Source organism: Phallusia mammillata, chromosome 6 (assembly GCF_965637545.1).
Source record: "Phallusia mammillata chromosome 6, kaPhaMamm4.hap1.1, whole genome shotgun sequence".
Classification (NCBI taxonomy): Eukaryota; Metazoa; Chordata; class Ascidiacea; order Phlebobranchia; family Ascidiidae; genus Phallusia; species Phallusia mammillata.
In genome coordinates this window covers 2,713,109-2,737,980 of record NC_137257.1, presented here as the reverse complement: position 1 = coordinate 2,737,980, position 24,872 = coordinate 2,713,109, and the positions used below count along the sequence as shown (strand labels likewise).

The window sequence follows — 24,872 nt, the reverse complement described above, 5'->3', positions numbered from 1 at the left end:
TAGAAATAACCCTGTAAACACAAGATTTGCACCAAGCACTTCTTCTTGATGCTATCTTGATGCTTGTAAAACATGTGTAAAAGTTACATATTCACTTCTGCTATAAGAAGTTGCAAAAACGCACAACCTCATTGCTTTTGCTATTTAGTTGCTGCCAATAAACTGGGTTTTATGACTTAATTCTGTTAGCAACATGGTGTATGAATTTATATTTCAATGTGTTTCTTGATATTTCAGGAAAGCGTTGATGTTCACTTTATATATTTGGATTTATGTTCTCTTCAAAGTGTAAAAGAATTTGCTGATGAGTTTAAAAGAAAATCTTGGTAAGTGTTGGATGATTTGAAACATGTTTACTTAAAAAATTAAAAGCTGAACTGCAAACATCTACAAAAATGTAATGAGCAACTTTATTTAAGTGTGTCATCCATAAAATGTGACTATAATAATGAGGTAACACTAGAAAAAGCCACACATAAAACAAAATCTGGTAAAAATGTGTTTTTGAAAAATACTTTTAAACCTGAAAAAAACTCTTTGGTTTAAATCTTCGGTAAATAACGTTGAAATAAAGAAGCAAAACTGAAAAGCTCAGAGAATTGGCTGTAGCAAGCCTGGGGGTTCAGTTTTTGTGGTCACTCGAGGTCGGACTTTCTTTTGGGGGCTGTATCGCTCCCCCAACAAGTCTGTAAGTGTCTTAAACCTCGCATCTGACGTCCAATCGTCTCGACGTTTCTCGTGACGTTCGCGCCTGCCGCGTCTTTTCGTCGACTCTTTGGCATCATCTGGCGGGAGTTTGTTTTTAGTTACATCCATATCGTTGGTTCTTCGCAAACTGTGCATCTGAAAATCGAAAAGTTTATTTTAAGAAGTGTTGCACTAAACCAGGGGTGGGCAACCTGCGGCCCTTGATTCAAGGTTGTGCGCCCCGCGGAGACGGTTGAATTTGAAATGTACTGACAAACGAGTCCAACTATTATACATTTTTGAGCAGATTAATGCGCTGATGCTATTTTGTTGCGACCTGGCAATATGTGGCTAGAATCAAATGCGAGTTTTACTTGTAGTTAAGCATATTTGGTAAGCAACGAAGTAAAATCACCTTGTGTTGTACACAAGTGCGGCCCGCGATCTAATTTTGGCAATTGTTTTTGGCCCCACAGTAACAAAGGTTGCCCACCCCTGTACTAAACTGAACGTTTAGCGGTTTAGCCAACAGAGTTTGAAGTTACTGTGGAAATCTTGTTGAAACAAACCCAACTTTCTGGACAAGGCGTTTCCTGGTCGCACGCACGCACGAACCATAAATAAACCGGGGTTGCGAGTTTGAACTTTTAAAAAGCGCAACTGTGCTTGTCAAAATAAGCCCTTAATCGCAACAAAGTTAATAAAAAATTAATCCAATTCCACTCCCGATTAAATGCTTGCAAATATGCATACATGTCGAAATGCATGTAAAATAACAAACAAATATCTTTCGACAAACCCCACAAAAAACGCAACCCGCAACATGATGTTAAAAAAGGAGCCCAATTGGGCTAGAAAAGCGCTACCCTGGTATGTACCCTACTGTGTACGTTATTTTGCGTACCTTGGGTAGTTTTGTTATGAATGTTTTGTCTTCGTCTTCTTCATCGTCATAAATAGGTCGGTTTGTAACTTGGGGTAAAATGGTGGGTCTTCTTCGGGCGTGGTCTGCTAGTACTCTACAACAATAAACTAATAGTACATTGCGTGCCAATAATAAAAATTATGAAACAAATTTTGTAGCCTACAAAACTGTATTCATTTTTTTTCATAGCTGATAGTAGTAGGTAAACCCATTTTTTCACCGTATGTTTATGGTTGTAGAAGCTTATTTTTTTAAATTGTGTCGAAATGCTATGTTGGCGAATCTAACTTTTGCGTCTAAATTGCGTTTGCTTTTGTCTGAAACGCTTTTTTTCGATTCGCAGACAGCTCTTGGGTGGAAAATACCTTCCAATAGGCTTTCGAGTTGTTTTTAAGTAATAACACAGGCGAAGACACTCTACTAGACTAGCGGTATTCTTTACACTAGTTTGACAACTTTTTGTTGATCAAGCTCTTTAAAAAAGTGTTGATCGGAAGTTTTAAACTTAACTTGTTCAGGCGTTCTCATACTATTTATGTTACCTGGCCGGGGGTTGCTTGGTGCTTAAAGTTTGTATCGCAGCTTGGTAAGGAAAATCCGGTTTGTTGTATAATCTTCCAAATGTAAACGTCAGCTCTGGAAGATTTTCAGGTTCAAGCTGTGAAACACAACATTTTCAGTTGGCACACAAGTCAATTACTTCCGACATCTTTTAACTCGCTGTTTTCGCCAGTTCTTGTGATCGACAACAGCATTTTTACATAAATTCCTTATTCAAATAGAATCAACAATATTAATAATAAGCATAAACATGAAACATGTGTTATCTTCGAAACACAATTCAAGTAAACTAAGTTGCAATGAGCTATGTTGCAAACAGAAAACATATTAATGTCAGAATTTGTTTGTTGCATCTTGACATTATGTGGTGGTGTAGGTTGATTTTGTTACCTTGGCAACAGCCCTCAGGTCTCTTCTTTGCCATTCATCTTGTTTTCGCTCTAGCGATCTCACGAATGACTCTTGTCGCCTCTTCGCTCGTCTCGCCTCTACTCGGTGCGCATCACGAAGCTCACCAAGACGCATGTTCAGCATTCGATCATGACTCACGTTGTCATAAAGTATCACCTGCGTGACGACTTCGTGAGCATTTTCATGTGACACAAATCACATCAACTCGGGGCTCCTATTTTGCATTTGGTCATGAATCACTGCATAATACAGTTGACACTGGGTGACACATTTGTGGTGAGATTCATGTCATTGAATTTCATAATTAAACGATCATTATGCCGGTGATAAGCATTCAGTTATGGTAGGCTTTTTTATACAGTATATACTGTTCCGTCACGAAGTTCACGGAGTCTCATGTTCAGCATTCGATCATGACTCACGTTGTCATAAAGTATCACCTGCGTGATAACTTCGTGAGCATTTTCATGAGACAGAAATTTAACGCGGTCAGTTCGATCCGGGACTTACATTCACCATGCGTTTATGAATCACGGCATGATACCGTGCACACTGCGTGACACTTTTGTGATTAGATTCATGATTGAATTTCAGAATTTCCTATTACCATGCAATACGACATAAACTAAAAATAGATCATATTAAAGCACACTAATCCATAAAGGCTGGTGGTCTTTCGTTTGGCGGCCCAAGCTTTCTTTTAACCTCGCTTTACTTTTACCCACTTGTGGTAAATTCGACTTTGGTTTTAACTTCTTGGAACGAAGCACGCTGGTCATTCTTGCCAGGTTCTGGTCTTGTTTTAGTTCCTCCTCCAAAGTTTCCGGGTGTAGGGGAATCAGGTTCCCACCATAATCTTTAAACATTGTCACATGTGAGATATGCTAATATAAGATACCTGCTAGTATCAAGCCCAACTAAACACTTTTTCCTACAACTAAACAACTGTTAGCGTTGTGAGTTCGTATAAATGTTGAAATCGGATGAAAACAAAACTACTTTCTCATACATAAAAAATATTAGCAGTAGGCCTAAATCCTTCAGGTTTCATGTTTTGTGTACTCTTCCTTCCGGCGCTTGAAACTATCTGGCAGGGTTTCTTTCGGTGTTTTCTTTTACTATCGAACCCCACCCTCTTTCCTAACACGGATGGTTAGATTCTGGGTTCCCTCTCGACTGATTCCACCCAGTCGTGTTATACTCACAGTGCCACAAACTCACTTTCTTGTGAGCTTTCTTGTGAGCACATAACGTTTTATAATACGATGTAGCTGCAGCGCGTTTAGTCTTGATCCACAAATTGTGCCCTTCTTAACGTTTTAACGTTGCGATCGTTTATAGTTGACTCCATTCACCTTTCCACTCTCTATACGCTATATATTTGCTGGTTTGAACGGTTTCTGCAGTGGGTAATACCGTTTACGAACACTTTATAAAGTATAGGCGACCTATGTCGAAATGCTGAGACGCAAAATTTCCTTCATGGTTGCTCAAATGATTTGGCTTCTTGCAAGTAGCGTCACCTTGCATTATTAAACAACACACTCTTACCTGTTGTTGGGGTCGTATCCACCGATGTGGGGTTACGCCCGGTTTTGCTTGCAGTTTTAACACCTTTGCCGCCCATCATGGTTTTCCAAATACTCTCAATGTCGCCTTCAGTTAACTCCTCGCCTCGAAACTGCGACGTAGCACTTGCCTTGCGCTCATCCATCCCGGCGACTCTTAATTATCCGTAACTCGAGCGCTGGATAATTGGCTTTTTGTTAATTTTCCGCACAAAGGTTATAATCCGTTTTTTTCCTGTTTTTCGATGACGTTTGATTCTGTTGCCTTTGTACGTTGCGCCACTGAGCAATAGATCAAGGTAACCTTAACTTCTACTCCCTTAATTTTAAACTAACACCCTAAAAAGCGGACAGATCGCTTAAAAGACAAATATAGTTTACCTAAGTGATATTTTTTGTTAATGTGGACACCAAAAACGCAGCACACATAATGGAATATACGTTTACATATACTACCACCAACCACGTACAAAACGTAAAGTAAAAACTAGATTTTCACCACACAAGCATATACAGTGATGACTGCCATGTAATTACGTTTAACTAAGATTGTTTTGTCCCTTGAGCCGACCACAACAACACGCACAATGCCTGGGTTACTTGATATGCTTCGCGTCGGCCACGGCATATTGGGTGTAAATGCTGCAACGCAGCGATTTTGGACATTTAATATTGCCGATGTGTGTATGTCTGTCGCTTCACCACAAGCTTGTTAAGCGGTTAGGAATGACATTCTTTCCATTAATTTGTAAGATATGTTTTCTGCTTGATGTTATAAAATTCTTCTTTAGTAGGGAATAGGCCTAAAGCTTGGAGCACAAATCATCATGTAACCTTGGGGTCCAATTCAAGCTATGATGACGTCACGTATGTATGGCGTAATATTGCCCGTATTTTTGTTCATTAAAGCTGGAAAAACACTTTTTTGGTAAAAACGGTTATCTTCTAAAAACGAACTTTTTACGTAATTTATGAATCTTATCAAGTCGTATTGTATGTTTAGGTACATATACTACATATACAACATATACTCACAAGAGACCTTAATAAAATTAATCTGTTTGGTTTTTGACGCTTCGGAATACTGTTTTATTTCAAATACGTGGACTTTATTTTGAGCCAGCCACTAAACTAAATCCACGAAAGCTTCGAAATTTGATATGTTGTCAATAAATAAACACACAATGCCATGCCGGCACTTCTAACGTATTTTGTTTGATCCAAATTTCCTTCTGTGTGTCATCATAACATTTCAGTTTAGAGTTGTAAGTGGGTCCGAACTTCCGGGTAGGTCGCGCCTAGGTTCGGAATTCACTCTAACAAAATAAACCTGATTCAGGCCTCATTTATATTTGGATTCATTTGGGTCGCAATTTCACCAACTTTGTACTCTACTCGGGCTTTTTTGAAAATAGTTGGGTTTCGGACTTGTACCTTCAGGTTTGGTGGCATTTGATTTGGTTTAATCATTGAAACACGCAATCGAATGCTGATGGTCGAAACCATTGATCTTAAACGCTAACAATTTTCGCATAAACTTTCCTTATAGTCAAATCAATAAGAAAATTTCGGTCAGAGTGTCAACAGCAAAGAAAGCACCACTGTTCACTACACCCGGCATACAGATAACAGGTTTATATGTTTTTAAATATCCGATTGAGCAGTCCTTCTAATTCCGTCAAGCCCCTTATCTGTTGTGGGTATCCCATCGGCGGCAGTTTTTTTCGCTTAATATTTGGAAAGGTTTCCTCGTTCTTTATCATCGAAGTGTGATCATGCCTTAATCTCATACCTTCCGTGCAATAGCGGAAGTGTTGACTGCTTTACACCACTGTTCAACTGCATAAAAAAGAATCATAGAACCCATTGAAGGCGTTACAGAATCATACCAGTCTCGAGTTGATTCGGTACGCCTTTTAATGGGCCAGGTATACTATGACTTATGAATAAGTATACCGTGATAACTGATCTACATAGACGCTACAGGGCTGATGGTCGGTATGTACGTACTCTTCTTAGCACAAAAAAGAAGATGGCTGGAGTTAACTTGCACTTTCCTAGATCCAAATTCAGTAAACGGAAACTAATTTCTAGTGCTCATAAAACCTTTCTTCATTTTGCAATTTCACACCATAAGATGTTCGAAATTAATTTCTTACTATTTTAATTTGTTTGGAAATAACAACCTCAATCGGCACTAAATTAGCAAAGTCCGGTCTACTTGAAATTTAAAAACAACAGCATGCTAGTTCTTATAAGAACATCTTGCTGCCAATTGCCTTTCAAAGGTCTTCTGTGGCCCTTGTCAAACAACACAGTGTTCAGAGTAAACCGCTGATTAAACAACACATATCACTAGTTAATGATTCCATCAACTCTTGAAAATACGTGTTCACTTTACTAACGCAGTGTAGCATACAACAAACATTTTCACCTGTATATGTTTGTCCAGTTTGATGGGATTTTAATTTATGAGAGGATAAACAAAAATGTTGACTTCCATTAGTAACAATAAACTAACAATTATTTGCAGTCCCTTAAAATGGTTTGTTTCGTTTTATTGCACTATCTTTTATTATTTGTACTACAAACTACGCATCAAAGGCTACAATTTGGGTATGCAATGTGTTAAGTGGCAAGTGGAAATTGTGTTTGTAAAACAGTTAGTTGTTTCGTGCTGTTGGCTAGGTTGGCCATATAGTTGGTCTCAAACATATCATACAGTAACAAAACGTATGATACATAAAAACGGATCTTTGTCTAATCAGGACAAATGTTTGGTCCAAACTAGTCTTGTTTAACCGAAGTCTATACTTATATTCAAACATTCTATTTGAATAACTGACTGAAACTGAAATTTCTGTTTTATAAATAATAGTTAACACTAACGCTTACGGTCTGCCGCCCGTTTTGAGTATTTTTCATACATACAAATGTTATTTTCTTGATTAGAGTAAAAACTACAAAGTACAACACAAAAGGCCCATCGCCTTAACAATATGATTCAAAAATATAAATACGACGTGTTTCTCTTTCAGGCCGCTTCATATGCTTATTCTTAATGCCGCCGTGTTTGCGTTGCCATGGGAAGAGACAGAGGACGAAATAGAGCGCACATTCGCCACTAACCACGTTGGACATTTCTATTTGACCAGATTACTTGAAAGCACCTTGCTCCGTAGCGCCCCCGCCCGGGTGGTGGTCGTGTCGTCGGAATCCCACAGGTGTCGCTGGAGATCCTATGTGTTAAAATATGCTGTAGTCTTCTGCATCTTTTGTGCTTAAATACGTTTTAAATCATACCTAAAAAGTAGATGCATATCGTACAAAAAATATTTTTGCTGTTTAATCCTTACAGAAATTAATCCCTGATTTGAAGTTTAAATTTTCATTTGAAAAGGAAATTAGGTTCAAAATGTTTTGCTCATACTTTTGGTGACCTTTCTGTCCGAACGTTCCAATGCATGCAATTATTTAAAGTTAACATGAAAAATATGCGGCAAAATGTACATGAAGAACAGCAATTCAGCTGGCAGTATTACGCTAAAATGTTAAAACCCGAAATTTTCATTTAATTTGACGAATCAAATTCCCGTTTAAGCTCTCCAGCTTGTAAAAATCGTTTTTGTTCCTATACCCGCTCCCGCTGCATGATTATGGATACAAAATGGCTCCATAAGGCTTTAAACTTGTATTCCAGATTTCCCGTGGATCTGAACGAGATGAACTTGGCGCAACTTTCTCCGCCGAAATCCAAATTCTGGTTCATGACCCAGTATAACAGATCCAAGTTATGCAACGTGCTCTTCAGGTTGGTGTCTAACTTACAGAACACTTAAAGCTGATTGGCATTTCCTATGGTATCGCGTGTGGCTACCTCTTGTTATACGACAGCAGATCTGCGATGTCGACCCGTGTACCGCAATTGTGAAATCACAATATATTTGTACGTACTGGTGAAGTCATTTGAAGGGGACGCATATTGTTTTCGTTCATGACCCACTATTCTCACGTTTCAGTAATTAAAACTTATTCAAATTTACACATGTAATAGATACTTGTATAAAGTTGTACTTTGTTTCTTTTGATCCCGGTTAACCGATTGGTAAGCCCACGACCACCAAAGGTGATATTCCTGCAACGGTTATAAATCCATTAAAACTCCCTTTAACTAAAAATTTGCCAAAGTAAAACAGAAATATTTTTCGTGCAAAAAATCAAGAAAATAGTGACAATTTCTATGTGTTTGACAGGAAATAATTGCAAAATTTCGCTGTATTACATTTTTGCGTTCTAAGCGTGTTTCTGTATAGTTATACAATTGATAGCAGTGTTGTGTGAGCTGCTTAAACGCAATTCCTTCAATTCTGGCTGCTACATCAATTTATCGCATAGGCCTGATATAATCATGGAGTTGTTCATTTTCTTTTGCACAACAGGATTATTAAGCACTAAAGGTTCGGGTTATTTCTGTAAGAACACATCTTTGTAGTATATGCTGTTTTTCACAATACCTATCTCCGACGCCATGAATTAACCAATAGATAACCAATGTGAAATGGATTATTAGCGTGTGAATGTGGTTCAAATAATCGTATCTCTTGCCGCTTAACGCCTAAAGATACAATAAATCGATAAATACCAACTTTGTTGTGTGATGCGTACGCCCTTGATCCATTTCGAACATTTAGAAGGCGTTGCTATGACGTCACCGGCGTTAGCTGTCAAAACTTTGAGGTCACGGTTTGCCCATCTCAAAATCAAGCGGGATAATGTCAAAAATGTGTCACTTTTTATCACTTTGGGACACTGTTCCTTTCGAAACCAACTTTGAGTGACCTATAATTACCTCGTTCGCGGTTGACCTATAGTAACCTTGCCATGGCGTCGTTGAGCCTGTCAACAGACAATAGAACGTCCCCCGTGGGTTTGGCTTTAATGCGGTGACTAAGTGTAGATTGCATATTAATGCATGATCTAATGCGATTTGTTACCAGTGTTGTGTAATTTGCACGTGCGCTGAAAACCAACTGGGAATTGATAGGACCTGAAGTTAAGCTTGTGCACGTGCAATCCGCTTATAGTTTGACCTTCATTCGACCTAGAGTCATTTTCCAACATCACGGCACCCAAGGCGATGAAATTTTATTTTAAAAGTCGTCCGCTTAAAGTCGCGAAAACCAAGGTTTTCGTTTCCAAATGGGAATGCACGGTCGTGTAACATACGCTAAAATTTTCTTGTTCCTGGCACCAAGCTGGTACCGACGTTTTTGCGTGATAAAAATCATGTTTTAAGCTTAATTTTCGTCCTATGCCGTAACACAGTCGGAAGAATTGGGCTTAAAGTCACTTGAAATGCGGTTTAAGTTTTGTTTAGATATGTTTAGTGTGTCTGCGTGGGTCCATAGTCCGGCATAATCCACAACAAGTTGGGCCAATCCCTGTAGATTTGCTAAATTAGCTTGTCAGTCAGTTTGCTTATGTAAGATGCAAATCGAAATGTCTTAAAGATTTCAAGTTCTCGTTTTTTAAAACGTGTAAATATAACAAATTGAACTTTTCAGCGCTTACTTATATGCAGGTAATTTCTTTCTTATATGCTTGCCACTGTTGTTTGAAACTAACCACTGTATCGTTGTTAAATTGCTTTATGTTTAAACATATTTATTTTTTGCGCATAATTTTATTTTTTGCGCATTCAGCTCTTTGAACGAAATAAACGGAAATTATCAAAAAACACTTTCAAATAATATTTTTTTTATTTTGCTATTTTTACTTTTTCTACATCATGTAACATATTGTCTTCATAGCAACGAGCTCAACCGACGCTTGTCGAGACGCGGAGTGACGTCAAACTCTTTACATCCGGGTAACATGATGTATACGTCACTGGCAAATCCCTCTTGGACGATGCGGATACTTTTCTTCCTCGCAAGACCGTTCACCAAATCCATGGTAATATAGCACCACGTATTTTGCTAGCAGTAAATTTTAGGCCTAAATCATGATAATCAAAGAACACCAGGCCTATTAAAGGCATTATACCGATAAGTTTGCCGTGATCACTGGACTGCATCGACGCTTTAGGGCTTATCCCAGTATGAATATATTTGTCTTAAATCCTTTCAACCGCGAAAATTTGTTTATCCACTGGGTGGTGCTGTGGCACTCTGAAAAAACTTGTGATGCTGTGGCACTCTGAAAAAAAATAGGATTTTTAAACGCAATGTCGATGGTCTGTAAGGCAGGGGTCCGCAAATACTTTTTGGTGCGACCCTAAAAAATGTTTTTGAACAAAATAAAGCGAAACTCAGTACATAAAACAGTAGGTAAACGAACGTATTTATTCAGCAAAATGGTAACAGAAAAGCATGACTGCTTGCGGAGGTACGCTTAACTTATTGCATTGTTACATAGACTGCATGCAACAGTTACGTAGTCATATGTAACAATGCAATAATAATTTGGTTGAAAAAGCTGAAAGTTCATTAATACTATAGATGCGATGCTTTTATTCATGGAAAATTTAAAATATTTTGCGACCCAGACTGGAAGGTCTCGCGACCCACTATTTGCGGACCCCTGGTCTGGGGTTTATAGCCTACAAACGAATTTTAACTGAATTCGTATTGAGGAAGCGTCCTGGGTTCAAATATTGTGAAAGAATAACGGAGATTCTTTTGACGTGAATGAAAGTTAAAGGTTCTTAACCGAAATGTGCCTTAAATACATTTTCGGACTGCTGTTTCTCGGTTTTCCACATTACAGTATTTGTTTTTCTGATATTGGACCTTGCGCACTATGATTTATTTATATTTGTGGCGCGTGGTGGTGCCTTTTCGGCTGCAAACCTTCAGCCATCTTCCTAAAGTGAATATAGCACCGTGGCATACGGCTGTAGTAAACAAACGCAGTCAAAACAAGACCATCGCCAAAGTTGCAACACTTATTACAGCCCGGGGGCCCAGAGCGACCTCAATTCTCGTGGCGCAACCTTCGCTATATTTAGTCACAAATTCTGGTGTCGTCTGGCGCGTTTAGGACGCGTGGCTGTATATCAACCATTGTGAACGCCTGGGGGTGGCTTCTCCGAGAGTTAACTCGTTTAACGGTCCGGTCTTTGTTGCCATGTTGACTTTTTGTGGATTATGAATGGTTTTTGTGTGAAATGTGAAAACCCTAAGCTTGTAAGATGTTCTTGTTTTACTAAATGAATCTTACTAACACTGACTCCAAAAATCTGTATTATTTTGGCCAGTTTAAAGTAGGAACTATCTCCCAAAATTGGAACCGGATTAAATTTTTGGAAACCGGATCCTAAAATTGGAACCGGATCTCAAAAAATTTGGACCATATCCCAAAGTTTGGGACCGGATCCAATCTTGGGAGCCGGCCTCTGCGTCTGGGCTAAAAACTGGGACTTTCATAAAAATGTATCGCAATCTCACATTTGCATATGGTTGACCACAGCTTATCATTATTGCTGTTGACAGCAGTTTGGGCGCGAAACCTTGGCGCCAAAAGTCTTGTCATGTGACGGGACGGCACCGCAGGTGTGCGAGTCACGTGGTTTGCTGTGTTTATTTTGACGATTCGAGATATTGGGCAGGTCCGAACTTGACTCTGCTTGTTGGTGAAATCGCGGTTTTCGTAATTGACGCGGTTGAGTCGCACGAAATCTGATAAACGACAACGATCACAAAATAGGCTTCCAAATTGGAAACGGATTTAAATCGGCTTTGCGCAATATCTTGGGATAACTCTTAGGTAACAGTTTTTTTTGCAAGTGACCCCTTTTCCAGATGTTTTGCGGTGCAAGTGGTGCAAACGGACGAAGTTAAAAATAAAGTTGGAATTTCCAATTGGGATAGCGGTCACTGATTTAAATTTATTCTGGCTTCCCACGTAGCACCATTAATTTTTCCTTAATCTGATTCACATCCTACAAGCTGCAGACTTTTTTGCATAATGTTGTTCTCCCGAATTCCCCATTGCCTCGTAAACAGAACATTTGCATCTTTCCAAGTGATCCACGCGTTTACGGACATCCCTAATCTACATGTTTTGCTATCCAGAATTACTGGGCCTTAGCGGAGCGTTTTTTAAGCATGTTTTGGACAAGTTCTTTAAATCTATTTTTTGTGTTGAAAATGTGTCAACGAAGACTTCTGCAAAAATGGTTTAAAGCTCTGCTGATTTTGCAGTTGCTGCAGTTACGCCTTTTGCTGTGCACATAAGGCCTTGTGTATTTGAAAGACCACCGGTTTATTGCGAAACAATGGGCGTTGTGACGGAAGCGACACGTGATCTAGGGAGTCAGCGTCTTCCGATTGGTGTCAGCTTATCATGTGACTCACATGCCGCCTTTCCGCACTAAACGGGAGTCGGGAAAACTGGTTTAAACGAGTTTTAACATGATTTAGCGGTCAGTAAAAAGGTCCTCTTACACCAAAATGGCAACATGCTTAAAGGCTTATGCATTGTGAATTGCTAAAACTGGAGAACAACTTTTTTTTCAATTTTTTATCATAGATCTTTTCTTGTTTGTTGATGTTTAAGTATCTTTCTCTTTTCAAACACCCTTTCAGTCTAGTTTTTCGCTTTTTGACTTTGTCATTCATTTGCTCTTTTAATCAGGTCTAAGTCGTTAATAAGTTCATACATACTTTAACATATTATGGACGATGGCAACATTAAATGCATTATTGTAAGCCGAGAAAAAGCGTTTTGTTGCTTAAATATATATGTTATATTGTAAATATGTAAGTGTTTTTGTACCTCAAGAAACACTCTACGTGCACAAAAGTGTCAATCTAAACTTGTTTTTCACGCCACTGTAGCGCAACAATCATCTTTCCATATTCACCTCCCATCAATATCGCCAATTAGCTTGACGTTGGACACGTGCATGTCGCCTTATCTCGACCACAAACCGTAAACCAACTCCCAAGCCTTCTCGAACTTTCTTAACACGTCGGGTATCTTAAACCTAGATTTCAATCTCAAGCCGCAATTATCGCTGCAAAGCTACACAACAATATGATTTGCAAGAGGCGGGGTTAACCGCGATTTTGTGCTTATCGCCGCTAGGGAGTGCTCGTGTGCTGATGTTGGTTATCTTATCTAATCGGCACACGTATTTCGACATCGGGTGATAAGGTTATCTTGTTGCAGATGGGGCGATGTATGTCTAGGCGTGATTTTGATTTACCCAATGCAAAACAATATACTTGAGACAGAGTTGTAGGTTCGGGATTGGGTTTTGATAAAATGGGCTTGATTTTGGCGGAAATTCAGGCTGGGTGTCATCAATTTCGAACAAATTTCGGGTCTAATTCGGGCTTTATTGAAAAGAATTCGGCTTAGGGCCGGGTTTGGTCTTGTGCTTTCGCGTTCGGTCCGCTAGCAACTCTATATTGGCCACAGTGTGGATTTTACTGCGACCTGATATGACTTTTGTTAAACGATTAAACGAACGCGATACTAAATTTCCCAGCTTTTTGTAACAGTTGAAACTTGCTTGTGTGTAGATCTTGTAACTCAAACTTCAAATCTAACTCAAGAGAACATTATTTCCGCTTGTGGCGCTGTTTTATTTACATCACGTCATCACATCACTTAAAATTTGTCTTCAAAATCTTCCATGGCTCATTTTATTACTTCAAGGATTACAAAGCAGTTGTATGCATAACAACACCATGGCGTAACGCTCTCGCCTAGCACGGCCTGCTCCCAATGTGGTGATAATCGCTCTTACAACATTGTAATCATACACTTGTCGAAATTGTAGGTTGGTGGGCAATTAGAGACTGGATCCACGCTCGCATATATTACCGCAAGCTTGTTATGCAGCGGTCATGCCCCGTTTCGGTGTACTGTCCAACAAGCGTGCTTTCTTCGGACATTGTTCGACCGTGATTTGGTAACGTTCATCGTGTTTTGAAGCATTCCTTCGTCGGTGCGTAATTTTGAATTGCTCGATAAGTTATGGCAGACTTATCAATCATGTTATGTTATCGTCGTGTTCATTGTGGGGAACATTTCGTGCCATTAAACACTGGAGCCGGCACGTAAAGTATTGAGCAAGACCGTACCGAGGCGTAATCTTTTAACGGTTAATTTCGGCATAGGGTTTTTATTAGAAATATGTCTGCAAACCCTAAGCATATAAACGTATCAACAGAACATGTTTTTGGGCAATACATAAAGGATTACTGAACCGGCTGTAAAAAGCTTCACGACCCCGTTTAAACGTAAACCATTTGTGTTAAAAATAATGTCACACCGTACGACTTTAACAAACAATACTTCAGTATGTAAAGTACATACAATGCAACAGCGCATGCATTCCTCAAGTCTAATCTATCTTTTTGCTTAACGGCAATTGCATTGTATAGAAAACCACTCATATAGCATTTATTCCTTGTTATAAGCCCTGTTAAGTTGGGGTATTAATTCGTCATCATTCAGCTAATTGGATTGATCAGAAGAATTTCGCTGATTAACACTCTTGGAGTACAAGGCGCGAAATTCTTAGAGGCCATAAACTGTATTTTCGCCTGCTTTAAAGTCCAAAGTCTTCGTTGCGAAATCAAGTCGTTGTCTCAGCGGTAGGTGACAAATGGCCGCATGTCGCAATGTCCACGGGGGTCAAAACATAAACTGCAAACGCAAGTGATTCTTCTCTGGCATGTTGCGTTCGTTCTTGTTGATGGAAGTGGTTAGAGAGTGGCGCTATGGTGAATGCTGTGCATCATTGACCGGTTGTAAATCATATTTGTGATCATGTAAGCTATTTTCGACACTTGAGTGCGCTGTATGTACGTGAGCCCAGATTTAATAGGAATGCCGTTAAGTTGGGACAGAAACTTGGCCGAATGGTCTGGCGCGCCTGACCCATATACAGACATAAAAAACCATGATCGGGATTCGTCCCCGAGAGTGTCCTGGGTTCGAACCCCGTAAAAAAAGTAGAAAAAAATGCCGTTAAGTTTGGTTGTATGTTTAGGTTTTTCAAATTGATGATATTTTTTTTTGTTTTTTGTTTTTTTATGTCAATGTGTTTTATATTGAACCTCGTCTATAAGTGTTCGAGGCAAAAATCCAAACCCTAATACTTGTTTTTTCATCAACCAGTGCGTTTACCGTCGTTCATAACTTCAAACCATTAAATGCTTTTTTGAGTTAGTTCACCAAAATTTGTTCTATGTGTAGTCTCTCTCATTTAGAAAATTAAAATATTAAGTTAAAAAAAGTTTAATGAGGAAAAAGACGGCCCAAAATGACGTAAAAAGCGACATGCTTTATAATGCAAACTTTTCGGCAAATACTTATGCCATCATCGGTGATATCAAAAATCAATCATGAATAAATGTGATGTGTATGTGTAGGGCAGTGGTTCTCAAACTTTTTTTTGTTGCGACGCCTCTGGAAAAGTTTTCTGGACTTGCGACGCACCAGCAAATAAAAGGTAATGAGGAAACTTATCAATAAACAGTTAATTTAAATCTATTAAACAGCACTTGGAGAACAATTTTAGCCTAACTGTTTTTCGACAAAGTTATAAAACTGCACTCAACACTTTTAGTGCGACCGGCAATTGTCAATCACGCACTTGCTGCTTGTACTGTTTGGTCTCGACGTACATTAACGGACTGCCGCGTTTTTTATCAAAAACATTTTAGGTAAATTTACGTCAATCCGCACTCTACGCAAAACGTATTTGGACGTAGATACGTTAACCGCACTGAAACCTCATTTTTATGAGATAAACTGAGTTCAGTCACGAAACGGAAATATTCTGCGACGCCCTTGGAAAATTGAAACGACGCACCAGGGCGTCGCGACGCACACTTTGAGAACCACTGGTGTAGGGATATAGTGACCAAGATACAAAACAAAAATCCTGCTCAGCATATTACCAAAATCCAAAAAAATCCTGTTCATACGTTCACCAAAGAGCACAAATATCAATCGGAAAGGCGGAGAAATATAGGCCTAAACGCCATTGCCAATCCTCAATACAATTTGTTCTTTTTTCTCGGAGACACGCGCGGAATTTAAACCTACATCCGGGCATGACAATAAGGCCCCAGCAAACCCAAACTCGTATGCCCCAGAAAGCAAGTGTGCCAACGTTCGTTACGCTTCCAGCAGACTGTGAACTTTTCCGAAGGCAACTCAGTTCAAGATCTGTGCCGGTTTCAATGTCTTGTGGTGACCTTTAACCCCGAATTGACTGCGACCCATTCGCACGCACGTTACGTCGAGTGCTCTGCACCACTTTGCACGGTCGCTAGGTAACGGTTTTTGAACCACGCTTTGTGGATTATGGGAATTCCTGCTGTGTGGAAAATACGTTATTGTTTGTAATTGTAAAGATAAATCTTTTGGGTGTTTTGGTGTTCAAAACCTTCTGTCCGAGTTTCTTGTTTTCATCAGTGATCAGTGAAAGTATTTAAAAACTTACTCTACTCAGAACATGTGTTTCAAAGTAACTTCTAGTTATTTTTGTCGGCTAACATTTTACCCATATTAAAAGAGCCACAAACCAGAATGAAACAAAATATCAACATACGCATAATTGTATTTATTTTCTTCCAAACAATGCATTCTTTGATTGGCCATGCAGTCTGACCGAGGTTTTGCGTTTTTTTAACGTATGACGTCATCTCAAAATGCAACTCCAAATTGCTGACGTGTTGTTACCGAAGAGGCGTTGTTGATTTATAGATGTGTAATATCATGCGTTCTTAATTGGCTTTCGATCAATTAGTGAACGCAAAAAATGCTTACAACATGTTCAACATGATGATGTAGCATTTTTGTATTTTCAATTTCTCCCCACAAAGTTTGTCGCAATAGCGAATCGCTTGGTGGAATGAATGTTTCATTTATTGTCTCCTTTTTCATGTGACTTTGTAGATATATCGTCTGGCGATATATCGGAACATTTCACTTTGTATGTTATGGCCCCAAAATGATACTAAGTGGTAGGCAGCACAGTTTTCAATTATTTTTATAGCCTCTTTCATGAAGGTAACATATTTGGAACACTGCATATATATAGGTTCATAAGTTAAATTTTTACGAGTGTAACTGATGTGGCCTCTCACACCACTGATGATGACATGAGCATTTGCCGCAGTGTTTGAACAATAAAGCATCTCGCTTTTTACTTCGATTTGGGCCGTTATTTTCATCACTAAACTTATGGAACATATTGTTTTTGTCCCTAGTTTTCTTATGCCCAACGCTGGTTTGTTTCACCTGTTTGGTCAAAAAAGAGTGCTTCAAACTTTAAAAAAAAAACAGACGTAACAGTTGCGGGAAAGAACTCCAAAGCGACGGTCGTTTTTGTCGCATTCCGTTCGTGCAAGAATGTTAAGGGCCAGCTGTCAATGCATGTCCACTTGCCAGGTATCTTTTGGATCTGTGTTCCCATGCGTGACAAAACTGCCGCCCGTCGACCGGTCTCATTGCTCGTGCTGTTTCTCTATGCCTTAAGTGGGGCGCAGATGGAAACTGTTTTGTTTTAACTGTTGTATTTAAACCGATAAAGTTGTTAATATTGTGTTTTGTGTTACAACAATTATTAAACATAGGAACACTATACACCGACTTCAAAAGTAATTTAATCATAAACAAAACTGCCAAAGTGCTTGCGTATATAGAATACATCACAACTTGCACTGATGACGACAACAGATATTGTTGAAACGTATGCATGATGTATTCTATGTACACCAGTACTTTGGCAGTTTTGTTTATGATTAAATTATCAAACATATGTGACTAACTTTACCCGTAATAGGGGCCATAGATGAGTTTTTATGCTCATTGTAACAGTAGTAAGCAACCATCTTCTCTGTTGAAGTCTCCAGTCTTATTTCTATGACTGAGACAATACCTCGATATGACAAAATTTGTGCGTCATGTGAAAGGGTTTGCTGCAAACCGCTATTACTCAACGCAGGCACCGTAATTGTATAATCTTACAAATTAGCGCATTCTGTATTTAAAAACCACAGGCCCCACGAAACTATATTTGGTGTAGGTTTTCGAATTATATGTCAAAGGAAACGAACCGAAATACCTTTTTAAGTGTAAAGTTCAGGTGGATATGGTTGAGTTCTTCGTTCTCAAAACAAAGTTGTAATCCAAAACACATTTTACATTTTTTAATGCATTCCAAAAATCGGACACTTTTTTCTTAGCTTTTCGGGTTGTGCAGAACATTGCGCTGCAAGCTAACCTCCTGAAGTACATTCATGCGTTTCAAACCGCCGGTGTCGGTCACGCATGCGTGCACATGCCGGCGACCCGCTCCGCCTATCATGTTGCTAGTCATGATTGAATTGTTTTTTTGCGACACTGTATGGTCTAGATGTGTTCGTATGTTAGCATTTCGTTGTATCCAACGTTATTTTGCGTACCAATGCTTTCTGGTGCCGTGTCCTCTTGATAACAGTTCCCAAGTTGCAGTGACCCCACGCATAGGCGCCGAGTTTTACAAAAATGCAAGGTGGTGGATTTAAATTATGACGTCACTAATGCGTGCAGCCAAACGAGCTCCAACTCAAAGCCCAATATACTTTTAATAAAATGCAAAGTTCGTCAATTTTAACAAAAAATTGTTTTTAAAATAATATTGATTTGGAACAGTAACGTTTTTTTGGTTTAGCAATGTTTAGAAACAGTTTCGTCAAGTCGTTGCTTTTGTATCACCCAAAGTGACCATTTATTACAGAACAATCGCATTGTACACCATAGTGGCCAATCATTCACTGCCAACAATTGTGTGTTTGACGTCATACAAGTGAGGCACCAACCAAACTAGTTGCTTTTTCGTCAGCACGCTTGTTCAAAAGCAAAACTTTTCCCAAATTTGTTCAGATTTTACGGTGTTTCGTAAGATACCGATACAAACAAACCCAAATATCCACGGTGTTTGCCACCACTCCGCCGCCACCGCCTATACGGCGCCTATGACCCCAGGGATAAAATTAGTAGGCTATACATTAACATTGACTTCTAAATACCGCAAAATTTATTTCTCACTATACTTTCTTTTAATACTTGTCTTTCGATGCATCATTGACAGCCTGAATTTTTACAAATTAAATTATAGGTCTGTTGACTATCAAGTTATAATTGGAGGATAGTGATATTATCGCGAGAATACAAAACAAGTTGGCAGGTTCTGACTAGATGGTTATGATTATGTGAATGCAGTATTATTACGTAATACAAGGCAATAATTAGCATTTTGTGAAAACAATTAAGTCTTCGAAAATTAAAGATCCACCCCAGATGTAGTTACTACTTTACATACTTTAACAAACAATGAAGGGAAGGAATGTGGTGCCCACGACCCACAGGTTGGGAACCTCTGTTGTACGGCAAGCTTTGTGATAATCGCTGTTGTTATTCTTGGTGCTAAATCATTAACTCAAAACCAAATAGGGAAAAATCTTGTAGTTTTGTTTTTTTTCAAAAAAAACGTCCTTCGTACTAAGGAAGTGTTGCCAAATGCATTATCTGTCCCTCCTACCGTAATCCGGTCTTTGGGTAGGGTAACGTTTTCTTAATAATTTCGTCGCAGATTTACACGTTAAGTTTGCAGCATGCAATACACACTGTGTTGACGTATAAGATCAGTGCAGTTGGTTACCAAAAATTATATTGGCTAGTGTAGCCACATTGCAGTTTGTTTCGAACTCAATTTGTCATCGAATAAGGGCCTAACGCCATGGACGCCTGGCCGTAAGTGGCGGAAAACAACCAGAAAAACTTGTTCAGCATTCGCTCGAATCCCTATTGACTGAAAACAAACAAAGTCTTGACCGCAAGAGACTTGATCCTGTTTTGGCAACTTTTTGTAACACGACTTTCCAATGTTTAATCCGCGACGATGGCCTTATTTATCCGTTTCCAAGGCCGTATAAGTAACGCGACGTGATGGTTGTTTGCCGCAGAGCACGTGACCCACAAATCAGCTGTCGTTGGTGGCTAGGTTGCCCTTTAAAGCCGAATTGGCCTTTGTTCATTATCCTACTGTGAGGCTTCAGTGGTTGAGTGTGTGAATAAGCTTCTTACACCAAATCCAATCCTATTCCAGCTGATGTTGGACTTTGTTTTTGTATTAAGTTGGATTGTTGGCTTTCGGGGCCCTGTATTTGTTGTTAAGATGTTGAAAACAAAACGTACATCAGCACTTTGTATTTAGTTTTGGTTTCGGGTGTGAAGCGATCTTAGTTGTAAGTCCAATTTGTCACATAGCTTTAACCGAAAATTGGTCTTGGTTTATCTTATTCAAATAGAATCATACATTTCATTAAACGAAAATTAATCTTGGTTCACCTTATTCAAATAGAATCATACATTTTATTAAACGAAAATTAATCTTGGTTCACCTTATTCAAATAGAATCATGATTGCTTTAACGAAAATTGATCTAGGTTCAACTTATTCAAATAGAATCGTACATTACTTTCAACCAAAATTGGTTTTACGTTCTTACGGTGGTTGCGTGTTTTACATTTAACAAAATAACTTGAACATTTTAATTGACAGGAGCACTTTAGACCACAAGTGACTCCGTGTCCACGTTATTTACCACCTTAACATTATTCATGTCACAATATCTGTTGATTGACAGCCAGCGTACAACTCTTTAAACCGCACGCCTCACAGTTCGAGCGTATATTGCGCCATCGCGGCATATAATGACAGTTTTATTCCCTATTGCACAACACCCGAAGTGTAAACACATCTCGCAAGTCTAACCGCAATCACATCGACCACGTGGGTAAACCTAACCAATCAGAGGCAAGGTGTGTTTTCGGTGACACTTAGTAACCTTCACTAGAGCTTCTCCTTGCAGACGCGTGGCCACAGCAGCAAGTCCTAACACAACCTGCGGGCAACTACAAGTACCAGCCTTTGTCTTGGTTTAATCTGCTTGTCATGTTTATTTACCTTGGCTGCGGAGTTGAGAACGAACATTAGACTTTGTTTTGTTGTGACCCGGTTTTACTATTTTCTTTAAATGGTTGTTTACGTACTTGGCCAATGGCTATTGCGTGTTAAAAACGGCGGCAAGTTTTTTTACGCAGCACCAAACACACTTTTAGAGATAGGCTTTAAATTTTTATAGACTTGATAAATTTAGGAAACACTATTTTAAAAGTGAAAAAATGACTTATATTTCTGAAGACAAAATATATACTTTTACAGCATCTTTTGTATTAGGTACTAGAGTTTTTAGATGCTTCTCTTTGAAGCAGCGTGGTGAACATTGGTGCATTCTACACCGTTTGTGAACGTCTTTGGACGTTTAATTTTCTTGCTTTTTTGGTACATTGTGAAAAAACACAACTGTTTTAACTTTTCAAACTAGATACTATAGACCAGGGGTTCTTAACCTGGGGTGCACGCACCCCCAAGGGGTGCGAGAACTGTTCCTAGGGGGTGCGGGGATGCTGACCCATTAAGGTTGGTTAGGTCTATTCTATTTAAGCAATTACAGAAGGGGGAGCGAAAATTGGTTAGTGATTTGAAAGGGGGTGCGAAAATTGGTTTGTGATTTGAAAGGGGTGCAGCAAGGAAAAAAGGTTAAGAACCACTGCTATAGACAAAGATAAGGGCCCTAGATAATTTCGGGTATTTTCGGTAATGTGGAATATTATACGGATGGATGCAACTCTAACAGCCGCCAATTCATATGTCTGTGACCTTGCGGTTGACCTTCAATACGTCACAACACCGTGTCGTGAGTCATGCAATTGTCGTGCAAACTATCGCTGTGGTAGATTTAATTCGTCAGGACCATGTATAATGTTCTTGTCGAAAGTTTATGACTTTTCTCATCTGATGCCCTAACTTGATTTTATCTCATTACAAAAGTCCAAAGCGCATCTTTATTCGGTTAAGATTCGGGTAAAAAAGACCTAAAGGGAGGTGGTGTGAGTGGTGGTTTGTGGTAAAACGCAGTTCGACCTTGTTGATCGAGAATTAACACAAATCGAATGTTGAACTTTTCATTTCGCCCGAATCCTCGCAGAAAATTGTGGTTTCGTGCTTGGCACCTTCATCTCTGCGGCTTCCCAGCGTCATATCGGTGTTTTTTATGTTGAAGTGTGATACTTTGTCCTCCTACCGATGTCACTGCCCTATATGGACACCGTCGCTTTCGTATTTATTACAAGAAAGTCTTTGGAAATATCGATTTTTTATTCATGGTGATTTCCAAAGGTATACGACAAGTCTTGCAATTTTGTTGTTCGCCTATATATTGTTGTATGTTTTTTACCTGTCTATAAGAACATAAGTAAAAAAGTAGCCAAGATGGTGTTAAAGTTTTATGTTACGGATGGTTTTATTACTTTTTGCCTACAAGTTTGTTTTTGGTAACACGCACAGAAAGCTTGTAAAGCTTGTAAAAATCCTGATTGAAATAAACAAAAAATTTTTTTTTAGAATAAGGGGTTAGACTTTCAGTAAATTGATTATCATTTTAAGTTGTAAATTTTGGGGTAAACAATAACTTTTAATTTCAGTTTCAACTTGTTTGCGTTTCTATTTGTTCACCAAAGAGCGTAACATATTTATCACACTACGGCACGTGCTTAACGCCAACCACCCGCAATCGGTCATTGTCACAAGCATTGTAGTCCAGCGCCCGTACCACCACACGTCACGTCCATCCTTTAGCCTCACGGGGCGATTTTGACCTATCACTCATGTACGTTGCGCAGCCAAAGGTCACAAAATCATTGGTTCGTCACCAGGTGTTGTCTGGGATTAACTAAGGTGGATTGAATGGGATTACATTTACCGATCCCTGATTTTTAACTGGAAACGAGCGCGGATTTGTGGACGATTTAAGTAATCCCGCGTCGGGCTTATGTTTGTGGTGCGCACGTGTAACAGCAAAGAACATGTTTCCCAATCTCTCGGAACCTTAGAAAGTCCCGTTGATTTTGTTCGTGATTTTAACCGTATTGGATGCGAATGTTGTGGGTTGGACTGTGACAAAAACATGCTGCATTTTGTGGTTTTTCATCTACAACTGCGGGAAGGAAATCACCTTGCTAGTGTGAAAAACACTTTCAAATTTCTCAATACGTTTTTCCACGATTTGATGTGGTACAAAAAGTCAATTGTGATGTGGTTGTTCTATGATGTGAACATGTAAATTTTTTGATCCATGCCCACGCCAGAAAACGGTTTACCTGCATATAAGGATCGGTGGGTACGTTAAAATAAACGTACAATTCAGTTCGCCTATACTGGCACCGTCAGTACATTATTCATATAGAATTTGGTTTTTTTGTTGGTACAGACTGATTCCAGCCGCACTTTGAGATGTTTATGTACAAATACAAACCATCAAAACATAGTACGTACATCAGACCTGAAACCACATAAAACTATTTCACTATGTTTAGTGTAGGCCATAAATTGTTAGTTTTTTATCATTTGCTTTGCCTCCCACCAGAATCAAAGATTTAAGTGTTCCTGGATCCGAATTCGTTTCAAAATCAGCTCGAATTGCAGGCCGAGTAGTAAATTAAATTAAATTCCCCCAATGTGACTGAATGTGAAGTTAGGTCCGAATTAACCTGTTTGATCTAAACTTTTGCCTGAACCCGACACGGAAAACCCGCCTGATCTACAGCTCGAGTGTTTTCAAGATTATAAACAATCATTATTAAAAAATATTAACAAATATGTACAGTATGAGTCTTCTTTTGTTGTAAGTGAGATATTTAAGTGAGAGTTTTAATAATATAAATTGTTTCAACATTCACTGTGCATCGTGGCAAAAAATGCTTTGCAACGCTCACATATATCTTGCAAACGTTTTTCGGTTTTGCATGGTTGCCCCGGGAAACCGATAGGACCTTTTCAAAATCGCGCCGGCAAAACGACGCCGAACAATCTGTCCTTGTCTGCGCGCCGACTGTGTTGTTGCGTGAAGCAAAGCATGCATCGCCGTAGCCATCAGCTGTACCGGGTATATGACAGCGAAACCGTGCTCTTGGTTTTACTGAGCATTCTCCCTTTACGCCCCAATTGATCTGCAATGACGGGGCAATTCCTATGTAGGTGCTCTATTACTGGTGAATCCATTCTCCCTACGTTTATTTCATTGCACGCGAGTGTGCATTCATGCCTTCAATTGCCGCAAACATTCTAGCTTGACCATATTTAGGCTATGTATTGGGTATTATGGCCTTTCTTATGGGGGACAAACATATTTTTCCATGACTGTTCTACTGGCTAATTTTATTTTTCTAACATAAATCTGGCAGGAACGTTATTTGTCACCTATTCCTTGGTATATGTGAGCTTGCTAAACAAATGTAAACGACTTTTCATATAAATATAGGACGTCGGAACGTCGATAATAATAAAACTGCTGGATGAGCGTTACTCGTTTAGACTTTGATCATATGTTTTGTTTAATGGTTTTGTTTTTAGTTTAGAGATTAGTTTGTTTAAAAAATGTCTCCGTCGTGGTTTCTAATCAACTGCTGAATACCATCGGGGTAACGAGCCATTCTTGCATTTTAAACCGTCTTGACAACCCAACTTTTTATGCTTGTTTTGATAATAAATAATCAATTAACACCGTTTTTTGTGTTAATTGACTTTGTTTCGGATTAGTTTGAAACGAATTTTTGCAGTAAAGAAATTGTTTTCGCGTAAAAATC

At 39.0% G+C, this 24,872-nt stretch overlaps 2 protein-coding genes across 11 annotated transcripts in view; one reads left to right on the top strand and one right to left on the bottom strand.

The window, feature by feature from the left end:
• Nucleotides 1-24,872, top strand: part of LOC145232255 (WW domain-containing oxidoreductase-like) — a 34,580-nt gene that overhangs the window by 3,130 nt on the left and 6,578 nt on the right. For 9 of the 10 annotated variants that reach the window (XM_080096817.1, XM_080096818.1, XM_080096815.1 and 6 more), the window contains exons 7-10: nt 238-326; nt 7,191-7,376; nt 7,853-7,963; nt 9,963-10,107. In XM_080096817.1, coding sequence (XP_079952943.1) covers nt 238-326; nt 7,191-7,376; nt 7,853-7,963; nt 9,963-10,107 — 531 coding nt within the window. Of the gene's footprint in view, nt 1-237; nt 327-7,190; nt 7,377-7,852; nt 7,964-9,962; nt 10,108-12,992; nt 13,062-24,872 lie in introns of those variants that run through there. The other variant, XM_080096824.1, reaches the window with a different exon arrangement.
• On the bottom strand, nt 404-4,298 carry LOC145232257 (uncharacterized). Its single transcript, XM_080096825.1, has 6 exons — nt 4,136-4,298; nt 3,310-3,440; nt 2,564-2,740; nt 2,155-2,270; nt 1,592-1,706; nt 404-843 (listed from the first exon to the last, which is right to left on the bottom strand). Exons 1-6 carry the CDS (start codon nt 4,296-4,298, stop codon nt 592-594), a joined length of 954 nt encoding a protein of 317 aa, XP_079952951.1. The 3' UTR covers nt 404-591.